This window comes from Malaclemys terrapin, chromosome 7 (assembly GCF_027887155.1).
Source record: "Malaclemys terrapin pileata isolate rMalTer1 chromosome 7, rMalTer1.hap1, whole genome shotgun sequence".
NCBI lineage: Eukaryota > Metazoa > Chordata > Testudines > Emydidae > Malaclemys > Malaclemys terrapin.
This window is the reverse complement of record NC_071511.1, coordinates 4,552,608-4,575,720: the sequence shown is the minus strand read 5'-3', so window position 1 is coordinate 4,575,720 and position 23,113 is coordinate 4,552,608. Positions and strand designations below refer to the sequence as shown.

At 40.2% G+C, this 23,113-nt stretch overlaps 1 protein-coding gene across 9 annotated transcripts in view; it reads left to right on the top strand.

Moving 5' to 3' along the window:
• The window catches only part of CADPS (calcium dependent secretion activator), a 357,481-nt gene that overhangs the window by 259,335 nt on the left and 75,033 nt on the right, over positions 1-23,113 (top strand). For 2 of the 9 annotated variants that reach the window (XM_054035472.1, XM_054035467.1), the window contains exons 16-19: positions 380-503; positions 12,551-12,661; positions 15,997-16,103; positions 22,626-22,782. In XM_054035472.1, coding sequence (XP_053891447.1) covers positions 380-503; positions 12,551-12,661; positions 15,997-16,103; positions 22,626-22,782 — 499 coding nt within the window. Of the gene's footprint in view, positions 1-379; positions 504-2,830; positions 2,900-3,762; positions 3,781-12,550; positions 12,662-15,996; positions 16,104-22,625; positions 22,783-23,113 lie in introns of all 9 variants that reach the window. The other 7 variants (XM_054035475.1, XM_054035470.1, XM_054035474.1 and 4 more) reach the window with 4 other exon arrangements.

Below are 23,113 nucleotides of genomic sequence, written 5' to 3'. Positions count from 1 at the left end.
CAATCAGACCCTTTAAATGTAATGTTGAAAACTTGTCTGAATGAATAACAGTTCTAAAAAGCTTCATGTCACTGAATAAAGTAGTTGCTTGCAGAAATAGTACATGAATTAACTCTGCAGTGACACCTTTGGTCGGGTCACCAGTGGGATTTGAACCTACGACTTCTGGATCTACAAGTGTGAGTTTCTGCTGCTTGATCAAAGGGATCAAGTGCACTAAGAGTTTTAAACTTTATTATGTAGGCTGGCCACTAGAGGTGAGCCACATAGAGAAAGATAGCCACACTGGGTTAGTGTTGGGTACACATGCATTTGTTGAACAAACAAAAAAAGATCAATGATGTGTGTGCCACAACAAATCCGTTTTTCTTATGTCCAGGTTCTGATGAAAGACATAGTTACTCCTGTCCCTCAAGAGGAGGTAAAAACAGTCATCCGTAAATGCTTGGAGCAAGCTGCTTTAGTCAACTATACTAGACTATCAGAGTATGCCAAAATTGAAGGTAAGGCAATTACTTTATGGTGTTAAAATGTTACTACGTTTCTGTGTGGGAACTATAGCTAGCAGTTATTTAAAACAATGAATTAACTATTTATTTGCTTGACAATAAAACTGAAGTCAAAGGGAATATGGAATTGGCTAGGAAATGTATTTGTGGTGTTTGTTTTTTAAGAATTAAGAGCAGAGGTTAGCGAAATCTTTCTTTTTCTAGGAAAAAGCGATGAAATGGTTAACAGAATCATAGCTTCTTCTGAGCACTGCGCGTTTCGTACAGCATTCATACTCGTGTCTTTGTTTAAAAAAAATGAGAAGTACATGGGATGTCATGTTTGTAGCTGAAAAGGATAATGCTGCTAATTACTTGAGACAGTGGAGTTCAGGGAACAATCAAAATATAAGAAGCTAAGAAATGTTTTATCTCTGCTTAATTGTTTGTAGCCAACTTAAAATGTCTTTTTCTGGGATGTGTTTCACTGCCTTTGCTTTGTGAATAGTGGAAGTCATCAGTTGATCCCATTCTTGCATCAGATTTCATTCTTGTCACTCTAAATCCAGCATAGCTGATATTATTGACCTTTTAAATTACAGGGGAATAATAACTGGTGACCAGAGACACATGTAGCCATCAAAAAGACATTTTAAAACTTGCTGGAGGATCTGTGTTTTGTTGGAGCTCGATGATCAGCTAGTTCTTCATATGTTAATCAGATTTCATTGTTACCTTGTTGGCTGCTAGACAGCAATTTGAAACTCCTACACAACTTTACAATGCTTGTAACTGAAAGCTGTATGTTCAAAAAGAATTGTTTTACTCTGGATTTTGGTCTTCTGTTGGGTGTGAAATATAAAGCTTTACTAAAGCTAGATTCACATTGTACGCCTCTAAGACATTACTGAAAGAAAAAAAAATCACCATCTGATTTGTTCCTAGCCCTTGTTTACATGAGGGTCTGGGTTATTATAAGTCAAATTTTCTAGGTTCTGTACATGATATGTCCTCTCTTTTTCTGTTTTTTCTGTCTGACAATGCAAATTGTGTACCAGTGGTAATGAATTCATTGTTATGCATCCAGTGAGAAACACTTAAGAATTGGGCACTAAAAGGATGTTTATCAACTCTTGACTTGGTAATGAGTGACAAAAATAGAGAAGGATTGAAGGTTTAATAAGCACTGTATTATCAGGCAATTTATCCAAGTACTCAACTTCACAGGATATGTTAATTGGTGTATTCTGTAAAATGCAATGTTGAAATAGACTTGACGTCGGAGAAGGACTCAGAATCAAAAAGCAACTTTTGTTTTGATGGATGCTTCTACCAAATGCTGGCTTCCCTAGGTCTCTGTGTAAATATCACTAACCTGTTGGTAAGATTTGCTCTCTTCTTTCAGATAAATCTATGCAAAAACAAACTTTATGATCTGTAAGTAAAAATGCATTCACTTCCAAAGTAGAACAGTTAGTGTGTACTTTCCTTTTGTGCCTCAATTCTTCTTGGTTGTGTTAATTATCTGCCCTCTTTTTCGCACTGTGACTTTTAGGTCTGGGAATACTTTGAAGCAACAAACTTTTTTTTTTCCAGCTACCTTTTCAGAGAAATACTTCATTCCACACTACCTGCTCTCCTCTGCTTCTCTCCTTCCTTATTCGTGATTGGCCACAGCCACTTTTCTATATTGTCTCTATAAAAGTGGTTGTGACACCAATTTCAGAGCATGCTGGGATTGTTAATTCAAACAACCCAACATCCACCAGCTGCATGCATCAGGTTTTCGCTCATGAGCATAGTCCACTACAAGCTAAAATAGTTTGTAAAAAATAAATTATCTCCATGTGATGCATTTCTCTATACAAATATGATTTTGACATTAAAAAGCTTCTATTTGAATATCCAAACATTTAATAAATACTTGTAACAGCTGAGGAAATATCGGTCACAGCACTGCTTGAGGCTATGTTTATGAAGAAATACCTGTAAAAGCCTTAGATACTGAAGGCTAAAATCCTTAGTATCTTGGAGCCTTAAATCAATAGAATTCTATTTCCCTTTATTCATGATGTTTTGATCATTATATTCTTGCAAACAATTCAAAATAAACCTTTAGAATCATGGTCACAACCTCTTTTGTGACTCATGGGCATGCTGAATGGTTAATCCAGTAGATTTCCAATTTTAAATCTCCTTTTTTTCTTTTATCCTGTGTGTATCCCAAAATACTCTACAGCTATTTTCCTTTTAAGCTAATGTAAAGTTTTCCTCTGACCTATGACCTATAACCTCTTTACCTCTGACCTAAGCCTCTTGCATGCCCAAATCCTCTTTTATAGGGAAAAAGAGAGAAATGTATGAGCATCCTGTCTTCTGCTTGGCCTCTCAAGTGATGGATTTAACCATTCGTGAGTACCTACCACCCTCCTCTCCATGCTGTCTTCACTCTTTCTGTTTTCATTACTTCAAGAAAATCCAGATCCAAACCAACTCACTTTCCTTGCTTCAAGTCTTTTAGCATTGGCTTGTCTGTTGCTTCTGTCTGTGAAACCCAGTGTGAGAAGTCCAGTCACTTTTTATCAGCCTAAAACAGGTTAGACAATTAAGCCATTTGTTTGTGATAAACTCAGATTGTCTGTAAGTTTTTTCAGTTATTCTTTATGTCTGTGACCTGAATGCATTTTTACTTTGCTTCTGTGTAACCCCAATTTGTAAAGTGCTTTTGTCACTGGTACACAATCAAAAGGTAGCAGCTACACTGGGGAACAATGAGCTAGAGGTCAGATAAAGGACATTCGGAAAAAGCCGTCCCTTTTCCTGTGTATAAGATCTTTAAACAATCCTGTGTATAAGATCATATGAAGCTGTCCTTTCTCTGTACATCAGATCTTACATGTCTTCTGTCTGTTATCTCTTAAGCAGAAATGCTTTCCTTGTTCTCTTTCTAGATTTTATTTATTCTTTTACACCAAGCTCTGGGTGGAACATATGAACTTGTTGCTTGGTGAGCTCTTGTATGTTCTCAGAGCTTAGTTCACTAAGTTTACTGATTTTCTATTTGTGCAGCATTTTCTTTCACCTCTGTGAAAGGAGTCTTTTTTGGTGATACCATGCTTCTTGGTGGTGGGAGTCACTGGGCAACTTATTTTCTTTTCAAATGTCATATATCACACATAACTGGGGGGCATTTTGGTCCACTTGCTCATTAATCCTGCATATCTGTTCTTGTTTCTCTCTTTTCTCTCCTTGTTGCTCTCTCTCTTTCATATAGAGAATCAAAAGGATGCAGGTGAACAATTGTATATGTATTATCAATTGCTAGGACTGTTGAGTTATATTTATCTTTGTTTTCTTTTCATAGCTCCTTAAGTTATGTACTCCTATAGACTGGAGATGGAGTTACAATAATACTTAAGGAGTTAATTTGTGCTGTCTCAACATACATACTATCTTTTACTTCTCCCTTAAGATATAGTGTAGAGCAGAAGTATTTAACAGTGAAGGTACAACCTAATATGGAGTTTATTTATAGTGAAGAGAAAGTTTCTTGTTTTCCAAAGGAACTAAAACAAATTTTTGGCAGAAAAAAGTTTGGATGATTTGGCCTTTCATGTAAATCACCTAATAAGCACATTTATAACTAAACTAATCTTCATTTTTGTTTTTCATATCTTCTGTTTTATGCCCTATTTGGGAGACAATGGTTTATTTGTTAATGTGTAACTAACACTACAGTTAGACAGAAGTCGTGTTTGTCTTTTTTGTTCGTAACATGTTGGTAACATGTAATGAAACAAGAGTGCAGGTCAGATAAATACCATTAAAATGGACTTCTTCTCAGGAGTGATCCTGGAGTCGCAACATGCCAGTGTGTTCATTACTGTTACATACCCGGGTCCTTCGTTTGAAAGTTCTTGAGATCTGAACTGTTAGGGTTTTTTTTTCTAAGTTGGTATTTATGTGTTGTGGAAAAGGATACACTCGATTTCAAAACCTGCTTCTAGAAAGAAATTGGTTTTAAAAAGAAACACAGCATGTTGGGCCAAGTTCTGCTCTGGGCTCGGGGCGCCTCTTTCACTAATAGCGTTAGGAGTGGCCCCTCTGTTATTTGGCCCAGTATCTTTTCATTTTTTGTTATATTTGTGGTATTGGTAACAGGCCCTAGTAACAACAACAAAAAGTAATTGTTCAGAAAAGCATGGATTTTCTCTTTAAATAAGTCCACAAGAAGCACCCCCCAAAAAAAGTAGTATATAATATTTTCAAGTGCACCCATAACAAATATCTACATTGGATTTAATTGAGCATAGATCCCAGTGTATCAGTAAAATAAGGACCATGGCCATCATCTTTTTACGATCAGACACAGACTTATGACTTGGTTAATATCAGGGAAATTAGGTGGGGCATTTCAGAGGGCCCCATTTACCTAAAACATACAGGGTTTATGTTGCTTGAACCCAGCGAAGGACACACAGAGCCAAATCCTATTTCCCTCACGGAACCCTGACCTATTTTAACTAAATTGGGGCCAAATGTGAATGCTACTGCTCTAAATGTTTCTTTCTCTCGAGCAAGAATAAAATTGAGATACTGAAAATAACTGCATAACTCCCCACCACCACCAAACATCACCCCCATGCATTTCCTGACTCCTTCCCAAAGTGCACCTAGCTTCTCCTCTTCCCTTTAGAAATAATGTGTGGTTTTAAACAGAACATTAAAGAGAATAATATGCTAAAACAATTCAGGATTAATAATCTGTGTTAATTATTAATAAAACAAAAACTCAGATGAAGGCATGCAAAGCCCTGGAAGGGTTTCCCTCTGGCTATTTCCAGGAATTGAGAATTCCTTTAGAAAGGAATTGCTGGAGACTAGCATCCCAGGAAAACAGGAATTGTGAAACGCAGGGCAGTCGTCAAAAAAGTGCTGAGGATTTAAAGGGCCCGATTCCCATTTACACCAAGACTATGTGACACTGCTATAGTGGGGTAAAAGTGGCTTTATTGCAAATGCAAATCCAGCCCAGGGTTTTTAGATTGTTTTACTTGGCAATTAATCGTTTACAATAAACTTACTTCTCCAGTTTTTTTGGACACAGTACTTGTATAATTCTGTTTGGATTTAGTCTTTGGTACTTGGTTCTTCTGAGGAGGACAGTGGAGGTGAGAAAAGGAGGGGAGCAGGTGGCAGCAGCAAATGGCAACAGGTGTGTTTGATGCAGATGCAGCAGGAGAATGAGACATGGGCATAAACGATGCAGTTAAAGGTCAGCCGCAATGTAACAGCACAGCCTGGTCCAATGCACTATAAATGCTTCGCCATAAAAGGGGATTGGGCTACTGTTAACCTCATCGCCTCCCCTCTAGCCTCCTCTTGTCCGAGGAAGCAAGGTTCCAACGAATGGGTTCTTCATTGTGTCCACAGTAGGCAAACAGACGTCCCCACTGCCTAGACCAGTCCCTGTCAATGGATGACACGGATTGTTATATATAATAATAATTAATTAATAATAATTTTAATTAATTTATTATTTAATTATATTTTATTATAAAGTATTGTTAATGGTCCCTGCAAACCAGACTCCTGTGATGGCTCATCTCCATAGCAGTAGCAATGGCAAATCAGCACAAAACCATTCCTGACGTTATTGGTGATCCGCTGAAGCTCAAAGCACATGGGGCTGGGAGAAGATTGACACCAGCCCAAATGGTGCCAAGAGCTAGGAGCGCCCTTTTTATGCCCCATTCCCCACCATGTGGAGCAGAGGGTCAGCCAGCGGTGACCCCAGCAGAGCACTCAAACTGCCCAGTCAGAGCATCTTGGTGGAGGGGAAGAGGCTCCTCAGGGCAGCCAAGAAGAGAAATGAGCAACATAGAGAGACAGGCAGCCCTGCTCTTCCTTCCTCCAATCCAACAAGATCCCTGAGGGAGAGGGGAGTCACTCCCTGCCCGTCCCATCAAGCCCCCATTCCCATGACCAGAGCAGGTGTTTCTTTTGCTTTCCGCTGTTGGGCTGGAGCGGAATAGCATTTGCGCTTACTCGAGGAGTCTGTGTTCCAAAGAGCTGTGCGGACTGTCGGCTGTCGTGGCTCCTGTGTATCTGCACATGGGATTACTATTCAGAGCTGAGCCAATACAAATTTCTTCAGTTCCCAGTGGGCTTGATCCAAAGTTAATAGAAAGGCGGCCCATCAGCTTTAATGGGCTTTGGCTCTCGCCCCAAGACTTGAGACAACATGTAAATGAGTGACTCTTATCTGCAGCCTCTGATCAGCCTTTGCCAGGGTTCTTGACAGCAGCATTGTATCCTTGAACTAACAGGCTGATTCCTGGAGGCCTCCTATCTCCAAGCCACAAACCAACACCAATTTATAATCCAACTCCTAATATATTTTTTACTTAAAATACTCTCAGTCTCCATGCAGCAGAAGAAACCCCATCCCCTCCACCACTGTTTCTGTGTCTGTTGTTTATTCTTTAGGGGTATGTCTACACTACCCGCCGGATCGGCGGGCAGCGATCGACCCAGCGCGGGTCGATTTACCGTGTCTAGTCTAGACACGATAAATTGATCCCCGAGCGCTCTCCCATCAACTCCTGTACTCCACCGCCGTGAGAGGCGCAGGCGGAGTCGACGGGGGAGCGGCAGCAAGTCGACTCACCGCGGTGAAGACACCACGGTAAGTCGATCTAAGTACGTCGACTTCAGCTACGTGATTCACGTAGCTGAAGTTGCGTAACTTAGATCAATTCCCCCCCCCCCCCCCCCAAGTGTAGACCAGCCCTAAGACCTTCACTAGTCACTTAGGGGAATCCCATTAAAGCCTTCCCCCACTGTTTAATGTCAGTGGATTGTCCCCTGTGCAGAGGGCAGCCGTGGCTAGTGATGAGGGAGTCAATGGTTCCAAGTCCCACCACAGGAATCCCATCTCTTCTTCAAAACAACCTCGTGACAGATGCTCTCCCCGTCTCTCCAGCAGCACCACGGGGACAGCAGCTGAGCCTCGGGCTGGCCGAAAGTTTTCCATACAATTGTTTTTCGATGGGAAACTGGATTTTCAACTACACACATTTTTTTTTGTATGAAAAGTGTCCGCTTTCCACAGAATTTTCTTTTCTATACACACACAGCCCCCAGAACTGACATGTTTTCACATTTCAGTCAAAGCCAAAATACTTCAAATCAGATATTCTGCTATGCTGACCCGTGGGATCTGTAGTTCAATTTCCTCACGTCCCCATTCTCCTTATGGACAGGGCTCCCCAGCCGGTCTATGTCTCCCACGATGCACCTCCTCACCCACCAATCGGGGAGACCATGGAGCATCATGTGAAATGTAGTCTGAACAAGGGGCCTGGCCTATAGAAGAGAATGGGGGAATGATGCACCCGAACTTATAACGCCCACAATGCACTCTGGTGGCATTTCAGAACCAAACTCTTTCCATTTTTGTTCAAAATACTTAATTTAATTTTTTTATGTTTTTCCCCAAAAAAGTTAAGATTTTCAGAGGAGAAGGATAACAAAATTTCTGACCAGCTCTTCAGCAGACAGTGGGCTGGTGGAGGGGAGAAGTATTTGGAAACATCTAGCTCCTACAAGGCAGCACCCTAGGATGTGGTCGGGGCAGGAAGGTTGGTGGCCTCTAGCTCCTGAGATACCTCCAGTCTCTCAGGAGCAGCAGGGGCCCAGAACTGAGGCAGGGGGAGGGATGAGCAGGGGAAGCCTGTGATTTCAAAGAGGCATTGGCCAGGGGCTAGCGAGGAGTTGAAAGGGGTGCAGGACCCACAAGAAGGGAGAGGGTAGGAAGCGGTTGGGGCTTGCCTGCTCGTTTTCTAGAGCAGTGGGGGTTGGAATTACAGACTAGGAGCTATTGGGGCTAGGGCAGGATGCATTTACCGGCGGGAGGGAGGCCCCCAAATCATTTAGTCACTGACGTTATTTGGAAGTTCAGAATCGATTTTGTGTGGGGAGGGTGGGCTCAGCAATATATTTGTAAGGAAGTGGGGAGGAGATGTAATTGGCAGACGCTCCACTTCTTTGGGGCATCATCCAGCACTGACGAGGCTAAGCACGAGGTCTAAGCACCACATGAGTGCCACCTGAGTCCTCACAATAGGGCTTGAGTGGTGCAGGGGCCTAGTGCTGACCTTAAACCTGGGCTGCCTGTCCCCTTTCCTGAGCTTGCTTGTTGTATTCCTGCCGTGTCACCAGAGATAACCGTAGTCTGTGTGTAGGCAGGCGGATCGCCACGATTCCATAGCCAGCATGAATCGTGTTGGGGAGGAGGGCCAGACCACCCTGCGCTGAATGGCATGTGGCCATCACAAGGGAGCCTGGCAGACCCCAAGCATTATTGGTTTCCACTAATGTGAATCCCGGAATGTCTCACAGTTCAGCGTTCACAGAGTCAAATGTGCAAGGCATTCGTTTGAGAGAAATACGGCCGCTGAGAAACGCAGAAGAGGCCATTTTGCCAAACCCATCTTTTATAATTACAGCTGGGTGGATAACATGCATTGTTTTTTAATAAATATTAGCATTTTTAAATGAATTCCCTTCAGCCATTCTCACTCCCCTCCTGTAGTCGCTAAGTGATTCAGTTTTACCGGTATGGCTGTTTGTGGGTCTCATACTCAGAAGTTGCAGGCGTAACCCACATCCCTCCTGGGTGTGGTGTTCTGTCCCATCTAGTGGTACCGAGGCCACTTAGAGAGAGATTAATGAGTCTGCTGTACAGCTTTAGCTAAGGGGCATGTGGCTTTTAGCTCATGCAGTAGCGGCTCATGCATTTAGCTCCAGAGGTCCCAGGTTCAATCCCGCACAGCACCCACTGGGGTCTGTCAGGGTTACACATGCACAAATCCATCACCCTGCTTTGAAGAGTTTACCATCTCTAGTGAGTAGCACCCAAGAAATATCACAGAAAGTATGTACCCAAAATAATGGTGCCTTTTTTTTTAATGTGTATGTTACCCTAGTTGCCGTATACAGCATACTGGGAGAAAACCCTGCAACCTTTACTCACCTAAGTAATTCATATTCTTACAAGTCGTCCAATTGCCAGACTAGGCCCTATAAGTTTCTTATTTGTCCAGCTAATGGCTGGGAGGCAACAATTTGCCAGACAGTGAATGAGTAACACCTAGCTGCTGCCTGTCTGTTAATAACTCAGATCTGTAAGTCAGTCAGACACACATTAATGAACCATATAAAATGAGCAAATTAATATTGGAATGGAATAAAAAAAATAATGGGGAAGAAAAAGTGTTGGGGGAAATCAAGTGAAACTAAATCTGCCTCCCTGAAAAAAAATTGCAGTAGGACTGTTGAATTTAGTGAACATTGTCATGTTAAAGCATCCAGAGCTGTTCTTCTAGCCAATTACGGTGCTAAAAATTAACCCCAAAAATTAAAGGAATCAAATAAGGTTGTACATATATAGCGATCTGGGAGTCACATCCAGCAAAGCACATAAGCTCATGTGTAACTTTACCTAAGTAGTGGCATTGAAAGTCATGGGACTACATGTGTGCTTAAAGTTTAGCATGTGCTTAAGTGCTTTTTTGGATCAGGGCCAAAAAAAAATTTTCATTTCCTTACGTTACAATCATAGGGCCAGCAAAGATGGAAGTAACACAAAAAGTCTCAGGCTAGAATAGAAGTAGCGATGAGATTTCTTCCTGCTGATCCAAAAGGTAAGAGAAACCACTACAGCTAAGCCATTCCTGGCTGCTGTGATGAGATTCCGGCCCTCCAGCTGCTGCTTTACTCAGACTTCAAGCAAAAGTCCAGGATTTGGCTCTTAAAAAGTAAAAGAAATAAAAGCATCGAACACTTGGTGACTCGTTGAGTTGTTTGGCCTCATCATAATGAACCTGCCTTCATACGTGGCACACTCCATCACGTGTTACAATTGGGCATGGCCGTTTCTCCCCAAGAGAAGGCTGAAGTATGCTGGGTAGGATTGAAGTGTATTTGGTGGAATGAGGAATGTCTCACTCACCCACCGGGACAAGTTGCTGACAACCACGCAACAAAAGTCTCTTTTAAGCTGTCTTACGTATATTTTAATAGTGACATGCTAAGGCCTGCACCATTAGGTATCTTTTTGTACACTGCCTTCCTTCTTTTCTCCTCTTCTGCTTTTGACGCTTCCACAAAACTAGAAAACCATTGAGGTTGTGCTATCCAGGCTTGTTCATCAGCTCCAGGATCCAGATGCTAATAAAGGCTGAAATATATTTTTCATCTGGGTATTGTAGGCATCTAGGTCTGGAACAATCCGTAGATATTTCAGCTGCTGGCAGTGCAGTAGCTGGAAACATATTTGAGGCTTATGCAGGGTCAGATTACTGCAGGACTTGAACTGCCTGCTTCTCCTGGATGCAGTTTTCCTCTGGCTTTGGTACCGTTCTGAAAACCTGTCTGTCTCTGTGACACGCCGGTCACATTATGGGAACCAAACAGAGTAAATTGTATAGAGAGGTGTTACCGTAACATGGCTAATGGATGCGTCTGGGAGCCAAGGTGTAGCAGCTGTCTATTAGAATTACCTCCCATCCTGGGATCCTTATGCAAACTTCCTTTTGTAATGTTTTGCCGTGAAATAGTCTCTTTAAATATGTGAGCTGAATTTAAGGGCCATCAGTAGGTAGCTGAGTTGACTTCCTCTTGAAATGTTGAATCCGAATGAAAATCTGTAGTATCATTCCCTAAAGGCATATAATTTTCATTAGGTGGGGGGGTGTACGGAACATTTTCGAGAAAGGGGCCCTTCTGGTAGATGGCAAATAAGGATCAAGTTGTTTCTAGAGTTGATTGAATAGATTTGTTTCAACTGCTAGCAGAAAAAAATAATGTTTTTAAGCCGAGGCTCTACATTAAATCCTTTAACATCTTAAAGGAATGCAGGGCATGTGTGTCTGAAACTTTTACTCTTTAATGGATGGTTTATGAGAATATATTTGTCTATACCCTGGTAATTTCTATAACACTGTCAGAATTAAAAGCAACCACAAATCCACTTTGTGTAAACCAGCAGCCAAATTAATTTACCTCCTCCCTTGGAAAATGCAAGCAAAATGGAAAGAACTTTTGGCAACAGAATGTCCAGATAAATATGCCAGATTCCTTACAAACAAAATAATTAAAATAGTCACAATACAGTACTTGGGCTATTAAAAATGTGTTATTAAATATAACGGTAACTATAGCACCAGTATATTCATCATATAGGATTTGTCTGTGTATGCAGAAGGAAAGGCTATTTTCGTAGAATTTTTGCTATGCTGATATTGTAAACTATATGACAGATGGGTCAAGTCCTGATTGCAGTATTCTAACATTTGGAATAGCAAGTAACATATTTGATAGAGCTGGCAAGTTTTATATATCATTCAACCCAGAATATAAAAGCCACTAGAATTCCAAGTTGAAAATAATTAAATGAGCTGGAAACAATCAGAAACCACACATTTTTTAAAGTGACAGATTTTTTTACATGTTTAAATTGCACGAAGAATGCAAGAATATTTTATAGCTCCTTTTCACCAACAGTGGTGTTTAAGTCTGAAATCTGTAATTGGTCTTTGCAAAGCAATTAATTCCTATGTTCATTGTTTCGCTATGAAACCTCACAATAGTCATTGGGGCACCTTCTATAGGGAACCTTTCTTACCATTATAGGGTGCAAAAACCAGACAATATTTTTTCAGATTTCTCACACACACACACCTATAAGTTTTAAATTATCATACTAAACTCCTCCTTTTTGCACTTGGCTACATGAAATACAATTAGCATTCCACTGAATTTTAAGCATCTTGATTGCAAAGCACTGTAACGTCGTAGAATCTGGTGACTTCTAAAATGTTTGTTGTCAAATGGTGTTATAATTGTGTAATACTTCAAGTAATGAGAAGGAGCTTATTCCATTTGTGTTTTATCATTTCGGCTTGCTTTTCTTTCAAAGTTTACATCTTTTAGTCACTGTTTATGATGTCATATGTCTCTTTACTTTTGGTGTGTCTCTCTCCATCACTGACAAACAGCTCGTCCAGCTAAGCCTAAACGTAAGCCACCGTCTGGGCCATCACCATCCACTCAAACTCAGCCTAACATGATAAATCAGATGCTCAAAGGCATACCTAGACAAACACCAAGTACTGTCACCGTTTTTCCTTTCTTTTATTCAACCGTCTTCTAGTTTAGTGTTTTTTCGTTGTTTTAGTTTAGTTTAATATTAGGAAGCTAGTTCTACTGTAAGGATTTTTTAAACTATCTAGCACAACAAAGTAGGCTTTTAGAGACGTAGCAATAGTAGTACTTATTTCAGAATGTCCACATTTTCTGTCTAGCAATGTCTGACATATGCAACATTTTCAAATATCAACGTCAGCACAAAATAACATTGTTGTTGCATAACATTTTGCATGATAACGATGAATATGTATGAGCTTTAAACGATGTTGTATGAAATGTTTGATAAGTATATGGTATACGTTTCATTTAACTGTCAGTGCTCCAGCTATCTCAACAGAATATTCTGATGTATAGTAACTTACCCAGGGAAATATTTAAAATAAGAAAAAAGAAAAAAAAAAGATTGACATCTGTTGGCTGCCAAAGTTGATAAAGCAAAATATTTTCTTTAAAGACAGCATCTCTGAGCAGTTGTTCTTATTAACACTTTTGTCTTTTAGTTGTGTTTGAGAGCAGATCACTGCCACGAATGAAAGAACAAACCATACCAGGATTTATACTGCTCGCGTTGCAGTCAATGTCAAAGCTGCCATTGACTTCAGTGCTGTGGGGAAAGCACCCGTGTATTTTGGAAGGTTTTTGTGACCTGTTATTGCACAAAAGAAAAACGCTGTCTCTGCTGAGGCGTTTGCATGGATAAAAGAAAGAATGACAAGTTAATAACTAGCTCTCCGTTCAGTATTTGCCTTGAGAAAATATGTGAAGGGAAACATGGGGAACACTTTTCAAACTGGGGCAGGGAATAGAGTGACCAGACAGCAAGTGTGAAAAATTGGGACAGGCGTGGGGGGTAATAGACAAAGCCCCAAATATCGGGACTGTCCCTATAAAATCGGGACATCTGATCACCCTAGCAGGGGATGACCCTAAAGTCCATATTTAGTGCCCAACCCATCAGAACATCTGCACAAAAACTACTTCACAGGATTGGGGCCCTTGGTGCCACATAAATAGAAATGATCTGATTTTTAAAGGAACTGAACATCTATTGCTCCCATTGATTTTAGGTTTAGATGCTCATCACTTTTTTAAAACTCAAGGCACCGACATAGATGCCTAACTGTGAACTTAGGTCCTTAATTTTAGGCTTCTGATATCGAACATTTTGACCATTGTTTTTAATGAGTAACCATTTAACTATAGGGATGTGTTCAAAAAAAGTTTCAGGTGAAATCCTGGCCCTGTTAACAGTCAACATCAAAACTCCCATAGACTTCAGAGCGGCCAAAACAGCTTCCATAATTCTTCCAGGCCTTGATTCAGCAAAGCACTTACATCTGTGCTTAACTTTAAGTTCGTGTTTAAGTCAATCAGGTACGACTAGAATTTTCAGCGGCATCTTAAGGCGATAGGCGCCCAGCTCCAGTTGAATTTCAGCTGATTCCCTCTGGCTCCTTTGAAAATCCCAGTCTAGTGCCTTGCTAAATAGGGATGGACCATTAAGTGCTTTGCTGAATTGGGGATTAGTTAAACTGCATTTACACCACTTTAATTCTGTAAGGCCTGGTCTACACCTAAAAGTTAGGTCAACATAACTACAGTTGTGTTTCAGACCCCTGTGCACTATAGCTCTACCAGCCTCACCCCCAAGGTAGACACAGAATGCTTCCATCACCCTACCTATTGTGGCTCAGGGAGATGGAGTTCCTACAGTGACGGAAAACCCCCTCTGTCCCTGTTGGAAGCATCCACACTATGGCACTACCGCAGTATAGCTACGGTGCCATCGCTCTGCCCCGCTAGTGCTGGCATGGCTTTAGGGTGCCCGCAGAGGGGTTTAATGCAGTTTAACTTATCCACTTTAAATTCACACGTTTAGTGAATTCGGGTTAACATTCCTGAGTGTCCCCATGTAGACAAGCCCTAAGTCAGTTTTTCACAGCTGTGAGCCACTGGTTTTTGTCCTTAGGGACTCATCTCATGGGCTGCCTACACTACAGGCCTTCCAGTGGCACAGCCACTGTAAGCTCTCCCGTGTAGCCTTTCTATGCTGATGGGAGAGAGCTCTCCCATTGGCATAATAATCGCAGCGAGCAGCAGTAGCTATGTCAGCAGGAGAGCACTGTCCACACCGGTGCTTTTATCAGTGAAACTTATATCAGTCAGAGGGGTGTGTTTTTCACACCCCTGACTGACAAAAGTTTTACCAACAGAAGTGCTAGTGTAGACATAGCCACTGTTGCATTTGGCCAGCTCCTTGGACTTTTTCATTGATATCTGGATTATTAATGAGTGGTGGGGATTATATATTTATTTATTCAGATTTCTAATGAAATATTCCGAAAGGTGTTTGTCTACTGTACATAACATTTAATATATTGATGCATAAGCATTAGTATAAGATGTACATAAGCATTAGGTTGACTTCATTTTAGAAGGTTTGGAGAATACTGCAAGATAGTATGAAATAGCTCTGCGTTTTCTCCACCTTGCTTCGGTGTTTGAACTCATGTGTGATTTATTTAAGGGATTTTATGCTTTAAAGTTGAATATGTTTTCCCATAAAACTGTACTTATAAACACAGGGTCTGATTTACCACTGTGTCTTTCCAACTTTACTCAAGCATAACTCCCTTGTTTTCAGTGTAATTATATCTAGGAGTAACCAGTGGTGAATTGGACCTGCGACTTTTATTCTATATAGTTGGGCCCACATATAAAGTTTCTACAAGTTTGACATTTCTTTTTATTTTATTCCCCATTATATATATAAGTGATATCTCTTAAATGGGTAAAATCTTTCAGAACAGTAGAATCTTTTTAAGTGCACCCATTGTATATCATTGAAATTAATGTATCACTGTTATATTCAACAACTTATTTTTTTAAAAGCTCCATTGAAACAAAACTCTAAAAATTATGTGTATGTCAAATATATAATAGCACAGTCTAACCAGAAAGATACATATTGTCATCTGTTAATAGATAGATGCTGTCTCTATGGAATTTGCTATTCTATTAATTTGAATTAATAAAATGTCACCAACACAGAATGGAAAGTAGAACAGTTCATATAGTATTTTGAAATTCAGAGCTGGAGCACTGTGTTTTCATAGTACAAATAACAAATGTGGCTTTACGGTTTGCTCAGTACTAATTATAGAGCATTTAACACTTGCATGAAAAGATTTTTAGAGTTATTAACTATTATGGAACTTTTTCCACTTAAATCTATTGGCCATACGTCTAGCCTCTCATGTTTCACTCCATTTTAACTCAAGTTCTTCTACTACAGAAAATGTAGGCCGGTTAGTCACTCCTGCCAAAAAGCTAGAAGATACTATACGCCTGGCAGAACTGGTAATTGAAGTTCTACAGCAGAATGAAGAACACCATGCAGAGGTGAGTAGCAGGGCTCTAGCATGACTTTGGACAGGATCTTGTTGGTTTTGGAGAGCTTTGTCCATTTCGCTGTGCTGAATGTTGAACCACACCATGTGGTTTCATATCACTGGTAAAGCCACCTGGTCTTCTTAAATAACTGTCAAAATATATTTGTAAAAAAAAATAAACTTGGGGAAGTCAGTTTTTAGAGGAGGGGAGAGGTTACGCAAAATTGGCCAGATTCTGCTCTCGTCAGTGAGAGCTGAATCTGGCCAACCCACCGGACTAATCACAATATAAAGTCTGTCCACTTTCAAGAAGGGTCATGGGTTTCCAAAAAGTCATGTTTATACTTCCAAGCATAATGAAATGAATCAGTTTCAGCCTCATCCAAACAGCATTCCCTTGTCACCATTCAGCATTGTAGCAAAGAAAAAGCACCACAAATGTTCAAGCTATTTTTGGTCTGTTTCTTTCTATATAAAATTCTTTTGTTTCTTTTTTACATGTGTCATTGAATATGATGATCTTCTTTTACTCACTGTGGCTTTTCAGTCAGCTATGCCTTTCTCAGCCTGTTTGGAGTATCCTGGTTGTGCTGTGGCTGAAATGAATTGTCCTCTGTTACTGAATATATAGGTTATCCAATACTTAGCAAAATGAAAAATAGCTTTATTCTTCAAAGCCGTCTAGCAGAAAGATTCTTGTTTTAATAAGACTTTTAAACAGGGAATCCATATCTCACTAAGTCCAAAATATAAGAGAACCTCAGTAGCATAGGTCTTGATCTTGTGACCACTTAAACACGTGAGTAATTGCATTGAGGTGTATAACCTCATTGATGAGATGTCATGAGATTTTCATCTCGGTGGGACTACCCACATGAGTAAAGTTGCACGTGTGTAAGAATATACAGGATCAGGCCCTTAGTTCTCTGCAAATCCAGTACTCTGTGATAATTGTCGTAAAGCTGATCATTTTAAAACTCAGATTTAACAATTATTTGTTTATAACTTTAGTATTGTTACAATCATTCACTATTTTCTCTTCTCCTTCACATTTTTAAATATATATATTTATATATATTGCATTAAATAAATTTGATAAATAATGTCACAGTCACCGAAAAAAATCATTCTGATGTATATTAAATTTACAGTACAATCTAACTTATTTCTACAACACAACCATCCACGAGTCCCAACTAATGCCTGATTGCATATTTAAATTTCCTCCCTGTTTTTCTACTGTTCATTCAATCTTGGATGATCCTGGCAGGGGAAAGAGGTATGTGACTAAACTGAATGAAATGAGTCACCTCCTGTCATATTTCGTGCATGCCCTCTCGGTGCCATGTTTCCTAATGGGATTTTACCTGGGTTATCCTTGCTTTGTAACTTTGATCCAAGGAATGTAACAGCAACTTCAGAGTGACTGCTTGTGGAATTGGTAGCCCCCCACAGAGGGGTAAATGTGGGACCGTATTCAGTCCAAGCATGTAACAATGAGTATATTTTACAAGCACTGCAGTTACATCCCAACACAACCCTTACCTGCCTGGAATCTTTCCTCAGCCTGTTGTTACCTATGTTGTTCTGCATTTACCTGATCTATAGTACACCACTACAATTATGAAATAAGTAATAAACTGTTAGGGTGATAATAGTCTTCCTTTAATTTTGTCTTTGTGTGTACTGTAGTAGATATACAGTATTTATATAGAGAGAGAGAATATACTGTAGTGAAGAGTGAAATAATCTTTATTTTTGTTTATTTGGGAGGCTAGCTGTAAGAGTCGGAAAGAGCAGAATGCCACAGAGCTACATGTGAATTGTGATAGACAGAAAATAATACTTTATTCCACTCATCACCGTCATATATTCTATGTACACACTGTAAGGAAAGAACTCTCTTTATTTTTTAATGCTAGTTATTTTTATAATGGCAGCATGTTGTGAGGCAAGTGGCTACGATGCTGGGCACGAGTTCTGTCCACTGCATTGAGAAGATAAAAATATGCGTCATGGTTTCAGAACAGAAGGGTTTGATCAGAGACCGTGTGTTTGTGGCAATAGGAGGAGAATATGTATACTCTGCTCCTACTTTTGATGATGATCTGAAAGGGTGACATTCATCCCTGTCCAGAGGGCCAATTAAAAGTCTTATTTTGAGGGGTCTAAGGGTCTGTCTACACTGCAATGAGACACCTGAGTCTGGCCTGTGCCAGCTGACTTGGGCTCACGCAACCTGGGCTAAGGGGCTGTTTAATTATAGTGTAAATGGTCAGGCTTGAGCTGCAGCCCAAGCTCTGGGACCCTCCCATCTCTCTGGGTCCTAAATCCTGGGCTCCAGCCTACGTCTACACCACAATTAAACTGCCCCTGAGCCCAAACCCAAACCAGAACTGGGTGTCTAATTGCAGTGTAGACATACCCTAAGTGGGACTTAAGTGGTGCACAGGAATTGTGCTGACCACTGCCCATAGGGTGAATTTCACCCCAATGAGGAAAGCAATAGGTTGAATGTGGTTTTATCATGTGGCTTTTATGGTATGTACAACTATATCCACATTATTTCCTTTGTTATTGTGCAATATCTTGTTGAGATTTCATGAGATTTTGCCAAATAACTGCACTGTACTCAAAGGAGACACCTGCAGGGATATTTATATGTAAGCTCAGTTATCAGGAGTGTTACGCACTGTGACATTTTAGAAATGTCTTCTCAGTATCTTACATATGGTCGAAAAAAGTCTTCACGGTTAAGTTCAAGATTTTCTATCTATGTTTTCTGCTTATATCAATGTAACTAAGTCTACCTTGTGGGCTTAATTACTCCAAATCAGTTTTCATATGCGTTTTTTTTTTTCTGTTCACCTGGAGTTAGTAAAGACCACCCACGACGATAGAGATGACTCATATGTCTAGTTGGATATCCCTCAAGAAAACAAAGTTGTCACTTACTGGAGAAATGCCAGGATCAGTAGCATTTGTACATGGAAATTAGTCTGTTTTGTTCTAGCATGTGAATGCATGTAAACATGCCAACAATACACATTACAGACTCATAAAACAAATCGGAGAGACCCCAAATGGCCACTACCCTATGGGAAAAATTTGAAAAATATTAACATGGAGAAATTATATTTTATTAAGTTGTTTTTGTTAGTCACAATAAGAAATAAAATTGCTCAGACGAAAGCGCAGAAGAAACATCCATTGTACAGTATGTACACGACTATAATACATGAGAGCTTAGACTCATGTCATTTCTCTCATCAGGTGTCTCCAAAGTTGATTCTCCTCCACATGGAAGAATGATTATAAATGTCATAAGACCTAAGCCTTCATGTATCTTTAATCTTGCCCTCTCTCTCTCTCTATGTATATGTATGTATATGTATATATGTATTTTAACTCTTTGAAGATATGCATATATACATGTGTACCTGTGTGTAAGATATACAATATTAGGTGTGTTTGTCTAGAAAGCACACTTTTTTCCTTAAATCATATTGAAGCAAAGCAGGTAAGTAGATGGTTGATAAAATTGAAAGAGATATTTGAGTGATGAAATGTTATTTCTCTCATTTCAAGAAATTAGTGCCTAGCTGTGAAGGGGTGGGGGGATCCCAGAGTTGGATAATTATGAAGGTAGAATTTGATAATTCCAGCAGAAATAAAAGTATGACTGTGTTTTTCACAAGTGATCACATATAGATTTTCTAAGTAATTTTTTTTTAAAAAAATTCTCATGAAAGCAGGTTTTCTTGCAGGACTCTTAAATAAATATTTTGGGATTTGTTGGAGAAAATATTATTTTTCTCCCCCCAAAATAGTGATTTTGTTCATCTTCATGGGCAGAGTTACTAACAGGATTCTTAGCACTCAGATCCATTTGCTAATAACTTGGCAAAGGGACAGCATTTTATATTCTTAAGAAACAAAGCTTAGCCAGAAAAAAATGTAGCATCGCAAGTATCAACTCTTCCAAACTAGTTTAAAAAAATTGTTTTAAAGGGACACTGTCAACCACCATAGCTTTTATGTTTTTTACCTTTGGAGAAAATTTGAGCAGACGTTGAAAGCAGAATTGATTCCTGCCACTTTTGCTTCGCTGTTGGAGAATATTGTGTAAAAATACCCAACCCACCATCACATCAAAGCAGCATTTTCACATCTCTCTCTCTCTCTCTCTCTTTTGGACATGAACCCCAGAGAGAGCCGCTAACGGCACTGGTTCACACTCAGCGGTGCTGAGCGGCCTCGCACTGTTCATGGTAGTTGTAGAATAACTACTCAGCAAACACATTAGCAAAAGTCCAAGACGGTCTTTGTATCTGACCCTGGGCTTACTGAACATCCATGGGGGCAGATTTATTTTCAGTGATGGCACGCGTGATGGATGTCAGTTTGCAGTCTGCCCAGACTAAGGGGCTGCATGTTGCTGAGTTGGAGAATTTCTTCGTGCTGCTCCAGGGAGGAAGTAAAACTGCACCAGGTCTATACCCAGTGCAGCATGTGTTCCCCAGCGTGCCAGCACAGATCTGCTACTGGGCATTAATTGGTGGGGGCAGGGGGCTGGAGCTAAGGTTTCTCCCATTCTCCACCCTCTCTCTCCTCTTCCTGCCCACTGGAGCAAGAGAGTGGAGCTGCTCTGCAGAGCCTGCTTCCCTCCGAGTGCAGGAAATGGTGCTATGATGCACCAGTGCAAGGGCTAAGGGCACACCTTCCTGCCCCTCATTCCCTGGTGCTGGCACACAAGGCAGGCCACACTTATACAATTATACACACAGTTGGCCTGATTCTTTACTCTTTTCCACTGGTTTTATGCAGGTGTGACTCTGTTGAGGTCAGTGGAGTTAGAGTGGCATAAAATTGAGATAGTGAAATGGAGACTCAGTCCCATGGCTTTGTAGCTTGTGTAGCTGGAAGCTGAGTACAAGGGAGACCAAATGGGAAACTATTCAAGGGATTCTGCCGTTGGCAGGAATGTTGTTATGAAGTACAGGCAGGGCTGCAAAAAGTGGGTTCGGGCCCCGGTGAAAAAAAATGTTCGGGCCCCCCCCAGCAAGGGCAGACCAGCTAAACAGTCCGACGAAGGGGGGAGTGAAAGCCAGGCCCCGGGCCCCCTTCTGGACCACCGGGCCCCAGTAATTTGTACCAGCTTCCCCCCCCCCTTCGTCGGCTCTGGGTACAGGTACCTGTATATGGCAAAACACCCTCCTTAGTCTAATGGATGATTAATGTTAGGCTCTGCAACATTCTAAAACAAGCTCAATAATAAGGATTAATGAACAAATGCTGCTGTCATTGATGTCAATGGCAGAACTTCAGTGCATGCAAGATCGAGCCCTAAGAAAGATAGAAATCCATTCTGTCCATTCACGTCTGACAGAAACTTACTCCTTCCAGGAGGCAAAAATACATATTCCTGGCTAACAGGTTCTCTTTAAACTGACACGTTTATTCTCAGTCTTCTTTGTTCCATCTTTCTAGTTTGGTGCCTATTTATTAGGTTTCTTTCTCTTGGAAAGTCTGGGATGATATTTCTTAGGTAGACACTTTAAATCTTTGAGTAATTTCCTATCACCTAAAAATTACTGCACACGGTCCTATTGACAGCACCGCTCATACTGCATGTTCCCAGCCAGAAGTGATTACTAAACACGCATGCATGCGTTTGAAACACATTCGCATCTGAGCCATGTATGATGTGAATGTCACTTCAGAGAACCTGTACAGTGAATTTTAAGGACCCATGTGCATGAAAATGAGTTACTTCACTGATATTTTTTGGTTTTCAAGTTTATATATGTTTCCTGCCTCAGTAAAGTCCTGGCTTGATTTTGCTGTTTTAAGACTGGTATCCTGACATGTGTAGAACATAGTTCTGAAATTGGTTACAAACATTTTCATAATAAGTGGCATTGTAAATAATGCTAGTCAGTTTAAAGAGCTTTATACCTAACCATGTAAAATGAAAGGTGCTGTAGTAATTTTTACTGGTGATGCTTGCAATATTTCTAGAGAAGAGATTTAGGAAAGACTATGAAAGTGCAGGCTTCTAGCATTTCAAGATGAACAGGAATAGCAAATCCAAATCCATCGAAAAACCATTGAAAAACGTAGCAGAAAACCCACAAACACAGTGAAGAAACTCCCAGATTTCTATACCTTAGAATAAGAACTAGTTGACTCCTCCAGTAAATAGCATGATTCAAGAAAAATGTTAGTGAGTTATTGTAAATTGAACAGACATACCTTTCCTGTCATGTTACAACCGATTATTCGTACCGTGCAGTTCTGAATGTATGCGCTATGAGACATTTCTGTATCAGAATGGTAGGTGCATAATTGATGTGATTTGCACTGTACACGCCGTGGCTAACATTTGAAAGCACTGTTCTCTTTACAATAAAGCTGGTTTTCCCTGGGATGCACATTTGTTTTTAAGATAAATGGTCTCTTCTCATTGACTGTGCTTTAATAGAACTAATACATTTCTTTATTATTATTATTTTTTCTACCAAATTTTAAGGCCTTTGCGTGGTGGTCAGACTTAATGGTTGAACATGCAGAAACCTTCCTGTCATTGTTTGCGGTGGATATGGATGCTGCATTAGAGGTGCAACCCCCAGACACGTGGGACAGCTTTCCATTGTTTCAGCTGCTAAATGATTTCCTCCGTGCTGACTGTATGTATTGTATTTTGACCATGTATTTTTGATAGGGCAAATCTGCCAGGTTATTGATGCTATTTCTGGCTTTTCCATACTGTACAGAAAACCAGTATGGGGTGTTACTTTAAAACAAATGTATCAGTTTAATTTTGTGATTGCCTTAGGGAAAAATTGCTGCGTATATCATTTATTTATTTTACTTTAATATAAAAAAAAAATTCTTTTCCTGCCTTTCATTTGCTCAGGAATTTGTTTTAAGTAAAGATAAATTCCTGTTCAAAGTCAGGGAGTGGAACTTCTGTAATGTCCTATTCACTCAGGTTCCGTGGCGGTGAGTGCATTATTG